Source organism: Macaca fascicularis, chromosome 11 (genome assembly GCF_037993035.2).
Source record: "Macaca fascicularis isolate 582-1 chromosome 11, T2T-MFA8v1.1".
Taxonomy (NCBI): Eukaryota; Metazoa; Chordata; class Mammalia; order Primates; family Cercopithecidae; genus Macaca; species Macaca fascicularis.
In genome coordinates this window covers 64,622,196-64,637,946 of record NC_088385.1, presented here as the reverse complement: position 1 = coordinate 64,637,946, position 15,751 = coordinate 64,622,196, and the positions used below count along the sequence as shown (strand labels likewise).

General features: G+C 48.8%; 1 protein-coding gene, 1 long non-coding RNA gene and 1 other non-coding gene across 6 annotated transcripts in view; 2 read left to right on the top strand and 1 right to left on the bottom strand.

Annotated features, from left to right (window-relative positions):
* Positions 1-521: 521 nt before the first annotated feature.
* Positions 522-15,751, top strand: part of AVIL (advillin) — a 21,976-nt gene continuing 6,746 nt past the window's right edge. For all 4 annotated transcript variants that reach the window (XM_065524497.1, XM_045365524.2, XM_015431133.3 and 1 more), the window contains exons 1-14: positions 522-653; positions 3,206-3,290; positions 5,035-5,109; positions 5,838-6,034; positions 8,130-8,238; positions 8,331-8,441; positions 8,706-8,908; positions 9,354-9,432; positions 9,549-9,647; positions 10,701-10,854; positions 10,955-11,055; positions 11,521-11,658; positions 11,759-11,917; positions 12,707-12,886. In XM_065524497.1, coding sequence (XP_065380569.1) covers positions 3,225-3,290; positions 5,035-5,109; positions 5,838-6,034; positions 8,130-8,238; positions 8,331-8,441; positions 8,706-8,908; positions 9,354-9,432; positions 9,549-9,647; positions 10,701-10,854; positions 10,955-11,055; positions 11,521-11,658; positions 11,759-11,917; positions 12,707-12,886 — 1,671 coding nt within the window. In that variant the 5' untranslated portion in view covers positions 522-653; positions 3,206-3,224. The remainder of the gene's footprint in view (positions 654-3,205; positions 3,291-5,034; positions 5,110-5,837; positions 6,035-8,129; positions 8,239-8,330; positions 8,442-8,705; positions 8,909-9,353; positions 9,433-9,548; positions 9,648-10,700; positions 10,855-10,954; positions 11,056-11,520; positions 11,659-11,758; positions 11,918-12,706; positions 12,887-15,751) is intronic.
* Positions 10,319-11,394, bottom strand: LOC141408069 (uncharacterized). The gene is made up of 2 exons (XR_012420420.1): positions 11,262-11,394; positions 10,319-10,893 (listed from the first exon to the last, which is right to left on the bottom strand). It is a non-coding gene; the product is annotated as an uncharacterized lncRNA (long non-coding RNA).
* Positions 12,988-13,092, top strand: LOC123567712 (U6 spliceosomal RNA). Its single transcript, XR_006690819.1, has one exon. It is a non-coding gene; the product is annotated as a U6 spliceosomal RNA (small nuclear RNA).

The window sequence follows — 15,751 nt, the reverse complement described above, 5'->3', positions numbered from 1 at the left end:
TCTGAAGCTGAGAGCCCAGCATGGTTCCTGGCAAACAGTAGGCACTCAAATATTGATTGGTTTACTGTATGACTAATAGAGACCCCAACGAGCAAAACTAATAAAATTCTCCTGGCTCCTCTCCCAGACTTCCCCTCCCTTTGAGAAATGCCAGAAGCTTCTTCAGGAGGCTCTTGCCAGCCTAGACATCACAGGCACACATGGGGCAGCTCCAGCCTCTGCCTCCTGTCATCACCATAATGCATCCATATCTACAATATGGCAAATTTCATATCCTTCCAACCTCTTTCCTGCATTATTGATGGGCTGTGTGCACTTTTTAAAAAATCAATTAGATCAGGGCGTGGAGCTGGAGTTAAAAGAAGCCTTTAAAAGTCTGCTCTTCTTGTTTTGCTGTTTTGAATAGGCACAGATAAAGCTTTCCCTCTGGTTTGAATAAGTCAAGCTCAGTGCTAGGTTGGCTCTGATTGGCCAGGACTAGGAAAACGCAGTTAAGATGCAAACACAAGCAAATATAACCCAGTGTCTCTGCGGCCATTACTAAGCTAAGGCAGCAGACCCGGAGCCTCCTGCTTTGGAGTGGTTCTTCAATACTGCTGCTGCTGCTTACTCACCGGGAAACAACTGGGAAAGCTGGTGAGCGAGAAGGCAAGGTAAGGTCTCTGATTTACGGGGGCATGCCAGTTAATCCTCCTGAATGAGGAATAAATGAAAGGAACAGGAGCTTGAGATTCCCTTGGCTTTGTCCTCTGAGATGAGACTTAAAATGAACCAAGAGTCTCGCCAGTTTTGCAAACTTCTTGTTGAGAAGTAGAAGCCCTTAGAGGCAGCTGAACATATAGGGCACATTTTCAAAAGCTGGGAAAGACAGACCCCTTTCACCTATCCTCAGAGAAAAATGGTATGGAGCAAGGCAGGAGGAGTTAAAACCAGCTTCCTGGCCCAGAGAAGTGGCTCACACCTGTAATCCCAACACTTTGGGAAGCCAGGGAATGAGGATTGTTTGAGCCCAGGAATTTGTAACTTGTGACCATCCTGGGCAACACAGTGAGACCCCGTCTCTACAAAAAATAATAAAATAGCCAGGCATGGTGGTGCACACCTGTGGTCTCAGCTTCTCAGGAGGCTGAGGCAGAAGGATCACTTAAGCCCAGGAGGTGGAGGTTGCAGTGAGCTGTGATCGTACCACTGCACTCCAGCCTGGGTGACAGAGCAAGACCCTGTCTCAAAAACAATAACAAAAAACAGCTTCCTCTGCTCAGGGTCCATCCATAAGGGCATCTCTGAGAATTAAAGGCCACTGGCTTTTAACCTCAAAACTGTGCCCCCCACCCAAGGGGTTTCTGTAGTCCCCTCAAAGAACACTGAATTAGGATTTAGGGAGGAGAGAAGGAGAGACGCAGCTTTGGGAGACTTTGATGTTAGAACTGTGTTTTCTGTGTGTTCCAGTGTGGCAGGAAGTCCCTTCCTGGAGTTTATCATCTCGCATTCCGGGTGCCTAGCCCAGTGAGCTCCTTGATTCCTAAATTCCTGCTGGGAAATGGGACAGGTTTCAGCCTCTGAGGCTCACAGTCCTAACTGCTGCCGGCTGGTGTGGCTTTTACCAGGGTGACAGTTCTGTCTCCAAGGAATAAATTCACTGGCCTTTGTCCCCTTCCCCCAATTGGCTCATGGCTTTTGCCTTTAATGACTGCTACACAGGGTCTGAAGAAAACCCAAACACCATATTTCCTGGCAATTCTGAGCAGCACAGGGTGGGGCAGCACAAGTTATCAAATTAAATTCTCAAACACTGGCTGCTCCGCACCATTGCCTTGCTTTAGTCCTGTTATAGCAGTAGACAAAGGGAGTTTGCTTTGTGCTTTATGGTTTTTTGCCAAAGTCCATACTAGATGGCGCATGTTCTCCAACTTGGCTTTGTCCATCAAGGTTCAAGAAAACAATGGTCAGACATGTTCCTCTTAACAAGCACAGTATGTCCCCAAATAGCAAAAATCCATACAGTCCTTTCTGGGTGAATTTTTAAATCTTATGTAAATCCATCAACCCCATCCTTTTTCCTTTGCCTGTCAGGAGAAATTCATCTAGCTTTCCATGAATTATGCATGTTATCAGATTTCAAGCTCCTTGAGAGCAGGTATTTTAATTCTATAAAGCCTCTACGTGACCTTGGACATGGGTAGGTGCTTAATTACTCAAGATGCTCCTTGAATACAGACGGTACACGACCCACACAGACTTAGATCTTTACCACTTCCTCCCTCTCCCCACCCTGACTTGCCCAATCCTGAAGGAACTGGAGACGTCTAAGTGTCTGAGGTTCACACTTCCACGGAGAAGCTTGGGTCTGTGTGGGAGGGAGAAAGGAAGCCATCTGTCCACAGGCCAGACCAGGCCACACCCTGCTGGCACCCAGAACCCTTTGTCCCAGGCCCAGCCCTGTCATTTTACTTTCCTTTGTATCTGGAAAGCACAGGAAATATAGTAGTCATATGACAAAAGAAGGAAGGGTTGTTTGAGTTTTAGAATAGTTTACTCAAAAAAAAAAAAAAAAAAAAACCATAAAAGCCAAAGAGAAGGTCAAAGTTGACTGTGGAGAAGGCCTTGCAAGCAGGGAACTTGGGAAGAATTAGAGGGAATGAGTGAGAGAAGGCAACTGAGTTTGGAAATATTTTTTCTGACTAGCTTTTCTTTCCAAATGCCACTGAACTTAGATTGGTTTAGAAAGGGTTGTAGTATATCAAAGTGGCTAGAAGCATAGGTTTGGGAATCAGATAAGGATTTCATTCTAGAGTGTGATCTTGTACAAGTTATTCAGCCTTTCTAAACCTCAAATTCACACAACGTTAAGATGAAGAAAATCACCTTCTGAAAATTAGAGATAACATACGCAAAGTGAATCAATACAGGGCTTAACATATTTATCACCCCTTTGGTAAATAACCATGACGATTACCAGAGTTGTTAAGGGCAGTGGCAGGTGAGAAGCAGAACTCATGGATGGTAATCCCTGGGCCAGCCAGGCTGACCATGTGCACTTGGACGGACAAGTCCTTGACCCCATCATTGTGAAATGGTGCAGGGATGCACCACGAGGGTGTGGCAAGATGGCTGACAACAGACTGGGAAGCAACTCAGCAGAAAAACTGGATTGATGCCCACTATGGCGAGAGGCATCACCTCCCTGTGTTCTGTGATGTTTCAGTCTTGGAAAGACAAGCACCATGTCTCTGACCAGTGCCTTCAGGGCTGTGGACAATGACCCTGGGATCATCGTCTGGAGAATAGAGGTGAGGTGGGCTGGAGGCTCCTTACTTGTGACTACTGGAGTCTGGAAGCAGAGTCTGGCTGCCTGGGGCTGCTAGGCAACAGCCCGCCAGCACCCCTTAGCCTGTGGTTTGAGGAGAATGAGAGGCAGCATCAAAGTACCTATTTCCCATCCTTTACCTCTCCTGGGTGCTCAAAGCAGGTGGCTGGCAGGTGGAGGAAATGTTCAGACCTGAAGAGCAGGGCTCCAGGCAAAAACAAGCTTGTCCTTTAGCCAGCCACCTGCTCAGTGAGTCTGCACTCGCAGGAAATACCCTGGAAAGACAGGTGGGACCTACTCAGCAGATTCCTGGCAGCTTCCATCAGAGAAATGGAACATGTCTTCCACAGGGCACCCTGGCTCCTACAAAATATGGGGAGAGGTGAGGGGGCACTGCAGAGATGAGGCGCTGTTCAGCCCATCTCCTCTTGGGCTTGGGCCACTCTGTGTGGCTGTGACATCCAGCAATCCATAGCTGGGAACTACCCTGGCCTGGGTAGCTCCACCTGCCAGATATGAAGATTCCCCCTAACCCCCGCCCCGAGCCCAGTCAGTTGCTGCTGCATAAAACCCAGAGGTAATGCCTCACTTCACTATTCTCAACCAGGATGGGGAGTCAGCTCTCCAGCAAGCCTCTCAGAGATTGTGAGTCCCAGGTCACTTCCATTGTTTTAAGGCTTCCAGTTTCCTTAAAAACTAACAGGTACTGGCCGGGTGCAGTGGTTTACGCCTGTAATCCCAGCACTTTGGGAGGCCGAGGCGGGCAGATCATGAGTTCAGGAGACCGAGACCATTCTGGCTAACACGGTGAAACCCCGCCTCTACTACAAATACAAAAACTTAGCTGGGCGTGGTGGTGGGCACCTGTAGTCCCAGCTACTTGGGAGGCCGAGGCAGGAAAATGGCGTGAACCCAGGAGGTGGAACTTGCAGTGAGCCGAGATAGTGCCACTGCACTCCAGCCTGGGCGACAAAGAGAGATTCCATCTCAAAACAAACAAACAAAAATAACTAACAGGTACTAAAACACGGTTACCAGAATTGCAATATATTTAACATTTAACACATTTCACATAGAACACACACAAGTATGGCTGCAAGTTTCCCTCACTTGGAGAGTGTGATGAAAATCTACATGAAGGCTGTGTGAACAGTCCTCCAGGGGCAAGCCATACATGCAGTGACAAATCAGGGCCCTGACCCAGACTCCAAATATAAGACACTTGGCACAGAGCCCTGCTGACCGCTGGCACTCTCCAAATGTTATCCTCCACCTCCCACGGCCCCGCAGAATCCAAGTGTTCTTTCCTACATGGGCCTGGTCCAGCACCCTGTGGTCAGCATTGGGAAGAGCGTTGGAGGTTCTGGCACAACAGCTCAGAGAAGGGTTTGTACTTGGTCGTTTATATCCAGCAAAGGGCTGGAGGTGGCTCACAGGCTTCCCACAATAGTGTGAGATGAGATCGGGTAGGAAGTGGAGAGAATAGGGCGAGGGAAAGCAGGATAGGGACCAGATTCAGATCCAGGGTGATGCAAGCAGAGCTCACAGAAACCAGAGGAGTGGCTACATTAACCCTGTGGCTGGCTGCCTCACGTCCTATAAGGTCATTGGGAACATCTCCCTTCCTTCTCCCCACCACCTGCACCAAATGACAGAGAGGAGAGGGAGGCTCATGGGGAAGGGAGGTGGGAGGGGATGTAGCCTATACCCACCCCTTGTCCTTCCAGAAAATGGAGCTGGCGCTGGTGCCTGTGAGAGCCCATGGCAACTTCTATGAGGGGGACTGCTATGTCATCCTCTCGGTGAGCACCCTCCTCCTCCTCCCCACTCCTGTGAGCTTCTCCCCTGGGGCCAGTTCTTGGGCTCTACTGGGAGATGTGCTGGTGAGGGAAGATAGTCCCTGGTATCGGTCTCAATGGTTCCTCAGTGCTATGAGCAGACCTCCAGTCTATCAAAGGCCATCATTAGGCCTGGGTTTTAAATTCTGCATCAGAGGATGGGGGTATGACCCTCAGTCTGAACCTCAGTGAGCCACCCACAAGCAGCACTTCTCCCAGGCCTAGGTCCCACATTAAAAGTGGTGTGGAAGAAAGCCAGATAAATGCAAGGCCTGTCTCTAGCCTTAAAGTGCTGATTCTCATGGAGGAGACTCACATGAACGGTGCTGACAGGGCCGTGCAGGTGTACAGATCAGCACTGTGCCAGCTGTGTGAGTGTAAGGGACCAAGGGGACCTGTGAGGTAAGCCTGCAACCTGGCTGGGAAAAGATCCCCGTTGGTCTCTATTTATTTGGGGAACAACAAGCTGTCAACTTTACCCAGATGTGGGGAGGAATTTGGGCTGCCAAAGCTTATGCCATGATTGCAGGGCTGCTCGGGGGCCAGGGCAGCTCCTGCATCCACCACAGGAGAGAGGGCCCTCAGTCTGCCAAGGGCAGGCACATGTGCTGCATTCTCCCCATGACAGAGGGGCCACCAGCAAAGGGGGAGGTGAGCTGGCCCCTGACCTGATCTCTCTGACTACATCCCAGACCCGGAGAGTGGCCAGTCTCCTATCCCAGGACATCCACTTCTGGATCGGGAAGGACTCCTCCCAGGATGAGCAGAGCTGTGCAGCCATCTACACCACACAGCTGGACGACTACCTGGGAGGCAGCCCTGTGCAGCACCGAGAGGTCCAGTACCATGAGTCAGACACCTTCCGTGGCTACTTCAAGCAGGGCATCATGTGAGTAGGGGTGCACAGAGTAACGACAGAAACAGCAGTTTACAGAGGAGGAAACCCAAAAGGCCAACATGCATATCAAGAAAGTAATCAGAGAAATGCAAATCAAAACAAAGCTGTCACTTCCACCCACTAGAGTAGCAAATTAAACAGCTGGGAGGTGACAAGTGTTGGCAAGGCTATGGGGAAATAGGAGCCCTTGTGCCCTGCTGATGGAAGTATAGACTAGCGCAGCATCCTGGAGAGTAGTCAGTGCCACTTGCAAATCGCACTTCTGCGTGTGTAACTCACAGAAATCCTCACGTATCCATGTCCATAAGGGCACATGGACCACACTGTTCACAGCAGCCTCATTAATGATGTTAGGAAGCTGCAGGCAACATAGGTGTCCATAACTGGGAGACAGGACATGCACACCACGGAGTATTATGCAGTAGCCAGAAGCAACAGATTAGATACATGCCTAACACAAGGACAGAGCTCACAAACATGGTGCTTAGCACACAAAGTAAGAAACAGACTAGGACATATAACAGAATGCCAATTTCTGTTTTAAAAAGCACATGCATGGACGGGCGTGGTGGCTCATGCCTGTAATCCCAGCACTTTGGGAGGCCAAGGCAGGCAGATCACAAGGTCAGGAATTCAAGACCAGCCTGGTCAACATGGTGAAACCCCGTCTCTACTAAAAATACAAAAATTAGCCAGGTGTGGTGGCGCACACCTGTAATGCCAGATACTCAAGAGGCTGAGGCAGGAGAATCACTTGAACCCAGGAGGTGGAGGTTGCAGTGAGCTGAGATCACGCCACTGCCCTCCAGTACCATGACAGAGCAAGACACCATCTCAAACAAAACAAAACAAAACCATGCACACAAAACAACATGATAGGTTGGGCATGGTGGCTCACGCCTGTAATCCCAGCACTTTGTGAGGCTGAGGCAGGAGGATCGCTTAAGCCCAAGAGTTCAAGACCAGCCTAGGCAACATAGTGAGATTCCCCATCTCTACAAAAAAATACTTTGTAAAAAAGCTAGCCAGGCATGGTGGTGCACTCCTATAGTCCTAGCTACTCCATGGGCTGAGGGTATCGAGCCCTCAGTTATCGAGCCTGCAGTCCCTGATGAGGATCACTTAAGCCCGGGAGGTCAAGGCTGCAATAAGCCATGATTGCACTACTGAACTCTAGCCCGGGTGACAGAGAGAGACCCTGTCTTCAAAAAAAAAAAGGGGGGGGAGGGCGAGGCACAGTTTACTAGAATGAAAATAAAAAGGTCAACAGTTAGAATGGAAGCGTATGGGGAAAGGAATGGGAGTAGGGCAAGCAGGTAAAGGGAATGCACAGACACCTAACACAAGAGAGGGAGTGCAGGCCGATGATAATGTTCCATCAACTGAGAAGTTTAACTCAAAACTTTGCCCCTGATATTAAAACAAAAAGAGAAATTCCAATGAGCTTGAGAATTGTGAGGCCGGGCCAAGATCAGCTTCTTGCAGGTCAGCAGTCTCCACTGACTGAGGCCCTTCTGGGCACAGAGGACCACACTGAGCCAGTGGGGAACCCAAGGACAAAGCCCCTCTGCTCCAGGGCTACCTTCTGCATTCCTTTCAAGTGCAGGACGCCTGGCTCGGAGGTTGGGCTGGACTGAGTGCCAGGGCGGGCGAGCTGATTCCTAGGGTAGGTGGTCTTAAGGCTGTGGAGTCATTAATGCTTCTGCTGCGGCCCAACTTGTACCCCTCTCCCAGTGACACACTGGCATTCAGACAGTTCCTGGAACAAAACAAGCCCTCTGTGCAGGGGGTCTTCGTCACTGATGTCTCCTCTGCCTGGAGCACTATTCCTCTGGGTATTGGTTCATTTTCCTTGTAGTATCTCAGCTCAAATGTCACTTCTTCAGAGAAGACTGTCCCGACTCACTACCAGAAAGTCACTCACCCAGTCTACTTGTGGGGCAGCAGCTGTCACCATCTGTATTTACCTTGCTGATAGGTACTGTCATCATCACACGAGTGAGGCTGCATCTGTGTAATTCACCACTGTCTCCCCAGAACCTAGCACATAGCAGGCACTCAAATAACTGAATGGATGTTCCCTTAGCTACAAGAAGGGGGGTGTCGCCTCTGGGATGAAGCACGTGGAGACCAACACCTACAACGTGAAGCGGCTGCTACATGTGAAGGGGAAAAGAAACATCAGGGCCACTGAGGTTAGTCCTGCACACTGTCTGCCCCAGGCCCAGGATTTCTCTACCTGGCACCTAAGAATTCCTCCTGAACAATGTTTACCTCTCATCAACAGGTGGAAATGAGCTGGGACAGTTTCAACCGAGGTGATGTCTTCTTGCTGGACCTTGGGAAAGTCATCATCCAATGGAATGGCCCAGAGAGCAACAGTGGGGAGCGCCTGAAGGTATGGCTTCCTAGCCTTAGCACTCTCTCAAGTTCCTCTTTCTTCTTCCCTCCATGCTGGCTCTTTCCCAAGAATCAAGGGGGAGCCCTGCCTTTGAGTAGAATCTGTCTTGGAGACAGGCCAAGTGTGTGAGTTTGTGACTCACCCTGGACTCCTCAGCAACCGAGTAACTCCTGTGTCTGAGATCTAGGCTGTTCTCCCCAAAGACATCAGGCAGAAAGGGGTCCCAGAGGAGCTGAGGACTCCCTTGGGCTTCTCTGACAGGCTATGCTTCTGGCAAAGGATATTCGAGACAGGGAGAGAGGAGGCCGTGCTGAAATAGGAGTGATCGAGGGAGACAAGGAGGCAGCCAGCCCAGAGCTGATGAAGGTCCTTCAGGACACCCTTGGCCGACGCTCCATTATCAAGCCTGCAGTCCCTGATGAGATCATAGATCAGCAGCAGAAATCAAATATCATGTTGTATCAGTGAGTAACCAAACCTGGCTTTAGCTGGAAGCTGGGGTCGGGGGGAAGGTGTCCCCTAGAACATCAGCCACCTCTGCTTGGCTCCTTGTTTTGGGTGTAGTCATCTGGTTTTCTTCTTAGTCCTTTTCAAATGCAGCTCCTAGAAAGCTTGGAGATCCCCCGCTCATTGAGGCAGTTGTTCCTGTTAGCAACTCTCCTGATCTCTTGAGGAGACCTTTCGTTTACTCTGGCCCAGGGATGTGGAAGGAATAATGTTTGGGACAGAGATAAACAAAAGTCTCCACCAAAGAAGAGTCTGCACATTCCTGTCCTCCCATGGCTGTCTTATTAGGAAGTCACACTCTACCCAGAAACTCCAAACTAAAACCAAACCAGAACAACATCTAGTTGACTACAAGATGCTTTATAGAGGAAAAGGCACAGGCTAATCTCTCCCCTTCTCCAGTGTCTCAGATTCACCTGGGCAGCTGGCAGTCACAGAGGTAGCAACGAGGCCTCTGGTCCAGGACTTACTGAACCATGATGTAAGTAGAGTTTGGGTGGCCTTAGCTTGGGGTAGCCAGACCTGCTTCAGAAGCAGACTCTGAGCAAAATCTTCCTTCTGGTCTTGAGCAACCATACCTATCTCTGGCTGCTTTAGGACTGCTACATCCTGGACCAAAGTGGAACCAAAATCTACGTGTGGAAAGGAAAAGGAGCCACAAAGGCTGAAAAACAGGCAGCCATGTCTAAAGCGCTGGTAGGAGCTACAGATGTGCAATACTGTTCAAATAATTCTGCTAAGAGCACTTCAGGTGTGTCACTTCACAGAGTCATGCTAGGTATGTGAGCATATAACATTGTGCTTACATACATGGACTGCAAAGTCAGGCAGACAAACTGGGATTCAAATCCAGGTTTTGCCTTTTCCAGCTGAGTGCTCTGGGGAAGACTACTTAACACCTCTGGGCCTCAGTTTCCCCATATCTAACATGGAATCATACCCATCTCCTAGGGTTATTGTGAGGATTAAATATCATTTGTAAAGCACTCAAGGCTGGGCGCGATGGCTCACGCCTGTAATCCCAGCACTTTGGGAGGCCGAGGCAGGCGGATCCCCTGAGGTAAGGAGTTCGAGACCAGCCTGGCCAACATGGTGAAACCCCGTCTCTACTAAAGGTACAAAACAAAATTATCCAGGCATGGTGGCGCATGCCAGTAGTCCGGGCTACCTGGCGGGGCTGAGACAGGAGAATCACTTGAACCCGGGAGGCAGAGGTTGCAGTGAGCTGAGATCATGCCACTGCATTCCAGCCTAGGTGAAAGTGAGACTGTCTCAAAAACAAAAAAAAGCACTCAGAACAGTTCTTGGCACACAGCATCTGCTGAATAAAAGGTGGCTGTTATTATTGAAGGAGATATCACATATCAAGGTTAATAGCCCTGTCCTCAAGGAGCTTATATTTGTGCAGATTCATGCAGATGAACCAAGCAAGATGCACTTACAATGCAATAAATGAGCAAATGGATGTGATGAAAAGTCAGTAAGTACAAAAGTACTGAAAGAACACAGCATAATCTTCCAAAAAATTAACAATCATAATCACTGCAAGTCAATAAAGAGATCCAAAAATGTTCCACTCTTTTTTTTTAGGCAGGTACCTTGGTCCTTAGATAGAAGTGAGTTAGAATTTGACTGACTCCCAGAGGGGAGACTCTTATCATGTGGCTTCAAAGAGGTGAATTACCAGACAAGCAAAAAACTCAGTGTAATCCACAACTGACATGCCTTTGGGAATGGGTGGCTCTGCAGGGCTTCATCAAGATGAAGGGCTACCCCAGCAGCACCAATGTGGAGACTGTCAACGATGGTGCTGAGTCGGCCATGTTCAAGCAGCTGTTCCAGAAGTGGTCAGTAAAGGACCAGACCATGGGCCTGGGGAAAACGTTCAGCATTGGTAAAATTGGTGAGATTGCCCTCAGATCATCCTCTCACTGCTGGGACCCTAGAAAGGCAGGCACACATGCTTCTTACTCACTCGGCTTTTCCCAACCCTTTCTCCACAGCTAAAGTTTTCCAGGATAAATTTGATGTGACGCTGCTACACACCAAGCCAGAGGTAGCTGCCCAGGAAAGAATGGTTGATGATGGCAGCGGAAAAGTTGAGGTAAGCCCAATGATTCAAATATCAGGGCAGGCAGCACTGGCCTTCCTGGCTGTCCTGCTAGGGGCAAGGGTGCAGGTGATTCAGAGTCTGCTTTGCTTTCCCTTTCCTCTCCAGCACCTCAGGAGTCTTCTCTAAGAGTCTTGTGGGTCTGTAGAGTTTTCAGGGGAAAGAGACACACATCCTCAAATGTGCTATCAATATCTCACCTGGAAGATCTATTCAAATCATCGCTCGGCCTTACAAAGACCGAGCCATGATGGGATGCTCCTGACTAGGATGGCCCAGTTCATCTCAGGATTCAAATCATGCAAATGTGATGAGTCCTCAGCACTGGGACAGAACCAGAGGGAGAAAGAGAACATGGAGTAAATGTCAGCACCTTCCCCACTTGGATTCTCCCTTTAGCATAGCCTAGCCCTTCCCAGCCCCCTATCTCTGGAAAACAGTGTCTCCTTCCATGCCCAGGTCTGGAGAATTGAGAACCTGGAGCTGGTCCCTGTGGAATATCAGTGGTATGGCTTCTTTTATGGGGGAGACTGTTATCTGGTCCTCTACACATACGAGGTGAACGGGAAGCCACATCACATCTTATACATCTGGCAGGTAGGCCTGGCACAGGCTTCAGCTTTGGATCCTGATGCGTCCTCTGGCCACTGGGCTGGGGCGGGGAGCATGGGTCCTTCATGGTCTCTCACCACTGCAGGGCCGCCACGCCTCACAGGACGAGCTGGCAGCCTCAGCATACCAGGCAGTGGAGGTGGATCGGCAGTTTGACGGGGCCGCTGTGCAGGTTCGAGTCAGGATGGGGACGGAGCCACGCCACTTCATGGCCATCTTCAAAGGGAAGCTAGTTATCTTTGAGGTGAGAATGCTCTGATAAAATTACACCATGAGCTGGAACGTTCCAAACTAACAAACCAGCATGGGACTATTGGCGAGCAGAGGAGGGGTCGGGTAGGGAGTCAGGCTTGGATTAGACAGAGGAAGAAGGGGGTTAATCCCTCTAAGACAGTCAAGTGAATCCCAAATGCCTAGGGCTTCAAGTCTGAACCACTATCTAAATTATGTTCAAGGTCTTTCATAACCTGACCCATATTACCTATGCAGGTGCACCACCCTCAGCTCCCTAACCCGCACCCTCCACTCCAGTCAGGTGGGTCTCCTCATTAGACCTCACGTGTGCCACACCACACCCCTCCTGCTGCAGATGTGCCCTTTCAAATTCAAGTCCCACTTCTTCCATGAAGCCCTGGCTGAAGCACTACCAAGCAATGCATAATGTCACATGCTTGATATCACACAAGTTTGGGGTCAAGTCTTAACCTTGTATTTACTAGTCAAGTTTCCAAGTCTCAGTTTCCTCATCTATACTGTGGAATAATAACATCTACTTCATAGAGTTATAAGGATCAATGAAATGATGTAGGTAAGGCACCAGTCACAGAGCCTGGCATATGATAAAGTTCTCAGAATGAAAGCTGTTGTTATTGGTACCATAACTCCAGCTCACCCTGACCCTTTCCAAAGTGAGCCTAGAAGCTCCTCAAGGGCAAACATAGTATTACAACATTCACGTTTCCCACAACAGCTCCTCTAGTGCTCTGCTCACATGGTGCTCCTCAGATCTGGACTCTGCTTTTCTTCTCTCTAGGGTGGGACTTCCAGGAAGGGAAATGCTGAGCCCGACCCTCCGGTAAGACTCTTCCAAATTCATGGAAATGACAAATCTAACACCAAAGCAGTGGAGGTTCCAGCCTTTGCCTCCTCCCTAAACTCCAATGATGTCTTTCTGCTGCGAACTCAGGCAGAGCACTACCTGTGGTATGGCAAGGTAGGATGACTGGGCCCAGGGGTCAGACCAGCCCCTGGGAGCCCAGACCTGCAGTCCCCTCCTCCTGTCAGCAAGGTCAAAGGACCTAGAGTAGGTTGGAGTGCTAGCTTCGGCAGCACATAACTGAAATTGGAACGATACAGAGAAGATTAGCATGGTCACTGTGCAAGGATGGCATGCAAATTCGTGAAGCATTCCATATTGGGGAAAAAAAAAAAAAAAGCCAGGTGCAGTGGCTCATTCCTGTAATCCCAGCACTTTGGGAGGCTGAGGCAGGCGGACCATGAGGTCAGGAGTTCGAGACCAGCCTGGCCAGCCTGGTGAAACCCCATCTCTACTAAAAATACAAAAATTAGCCGGGTGTGGTGGCGCGCACCTATAGTCCCAGCTGCCTGGGAGGCTGAGGCAGAAGAATTGTGAACTGGTTGGGGGCGGAGGTTGCAGTGAGCCAAGATTATACCACTACACTCCAGCCTGGGCAACAGAGTGAGACTCCACTTAAAAAAAAAAAGTAGGCTGGAGCAGTCCTCAAAAAGGAAGCCTTTTTCCTAAGAAATCTTCAAAGGGATCACCAACGTTCTCCACAATCAGACTCCAATTAGAAACTCACTGAAGGCTGGGCACGGTGGCTCATGCCTATAAACCCAGCACTTTGGGAGGCCAAGGTGGGCTGATCACCTGAGGTCGGGAGTTCAAGACTAGCCTGACCAACATGGAAAAACCTGTCTCTACTAAAAATACAAAATTAGCCAGGGTGGTGGCACATGCCTGTAATCCCAGCTACTCGGGAGGCTGAGGCAGGAGAATTGCTTGAACCCAGGCTGCGGTGAGCCGACACTGCGCCACTGCACTCCAGCCTGGGCAACAAGAGTGAAACTCCATCTCAAAAAAAAAAAAAAAAAGAAAAAGAAAAAGAAAAGAAACTCGGCCGGGCGCGGTGGTTCAAGCCTGTAATTCCAGCACTTTGGGAGGCCGAGACGGGCGGATCACAAGGTCAGGAGATCGAGACCATCCTAGCTAACACGGTGAAACCCCGTCTCTACTAAAAATACAAAAAAAAAAAAAAATAGCCGGGCGACGTGGCGGACGCCTATAGTCCCAGCTACTTGGGAGGCTGAGGCAGGAGAATGGCGTAAACCCAGGAGGCGGAGCTTGCAGTGAGCTGAGATGCGGCCACTGCACTCCAGCCTGGGTGGCAGAGCGAGACTCCATCTCAAAAAAAAAAAAAAAAAAAAAAAAAGAAACTCACTGAAAACCCTGCTTACACCTAGCAGAAATCTCATAAACTTCTTCGCAGATGGAGGCTGGATAAGTCAATCTTCCCATATGAGTTTGCTGGACTCTAACAGACAGGCACTAATACAGAACAAAAACACAAAATATTACGTCAATTCATATTGCAACAGTGGATTAAAATGCACTAAGTACGGGCACGGTGGCTCACACCTGTAATCCCAGCACTTTGGGAGGCTGAGGCAGGCAGATCACCTGAGGTCAGGAGTTTGAGACCAGCCTGGCCTGCATGGTGAAACCCCGCCTTTATTAAAAATACAAAACATTAGTTGGGCGTGGTGGTGTGTGCCTGTAGTCCCAGCTACTCCGGAGGCTGAGGCAGGAGAATTGCTCGAACCCAGCAGGTGGAGGTTGCAGTGAGCCAAGATCGCGCCACTGTACTCCAGCCTGGCCAACAGAGCAAGACTCCCTCTCAAAATAAAATAAAACGCACTAAAATTGTTTTACAAAAAAGAATTGAATAGGAAAAGATGCTTAACATCATCAGTCGCTAGGGAGATGCAAATCAAAATCACAATGAGATAACCACTACACATCTATTAGAATGGCTAAAAAAAAACAACATAAAATGTGAGCAAGGATGCAGAGCAACAGGAATTTTCATGCATTGCTGGCAGGACTGCAAAATGGTACAGCTTTTGGAAAACATTTCGCCAGTTTCAATTTTTTTTTTTTTAAAGAGTCTCGTTCTGTCAGCCAGGCTGGAGTGCAGTGATGCGATCTCAGCTCACTGCAACCTCTGCCTCTTGGGTTCAAATGATTCTCCTACCTCAGCCTCCCAAGTAGCTGGAATTACAGGCGTGTGCCACACACTAAGCTAATTGTTGTATTTTCAGTAGAGACAAGGTTTCGCCATGTTGCCCAGGCTGGTCTCGAACTCCTGACCTCAGGTGATTCACCTGCCTCAGCCTCCCAAAGTGCTGGGATTACAGTGGGGAGTCACCACGCCCAGCTGACAGTTTCTTACAAAGTTAAACATACACTTACCATATGATCCAGCAATCCTATTCCTGGGTATTTACTCAAGTAAAATAAAAAACTATCTTCACACAAAAACCTGTGCACAAATGTTTATAGCACCTTTATTCATTAGCAGAAAAAACCCAACTGGAAAATGGATAAACAAACAGTAGTACATCCACATGATGGAATACTACTCAGCAATAAAAAGGGATGAGCCGCTGGTAAACACAACAGAGATCTCAAATGCATTCTGCTAAGAGAAAGAAGCCAGACTCAAAGGCTAAATATTGTATGACTCCACTTATAGCATTCTGGAAAAGGCAAAACTATAGTGATGGAGAATAGATTCGTGGTTACCAGAGGTTAAGGATTCACAGAGGCTTTGACTCCAAAGGGGTCACGGCCCCAGATAATTTTGGGAGAGACTGAGGAAGAAACTGTTCTGTGCCTTTATTGTACTGACAATAACGTGATTCTGTTTGTCAAAATTCTTAGAATTGTATGTAAAAAGAGTATATTTTACTGTATGTACTTTTAAAAATAAATTTAATTTTTTTCTCTAAAAAAAAAAAACCCAAAAGTAGGTACTTAAATTCCAACTGAAGCTGA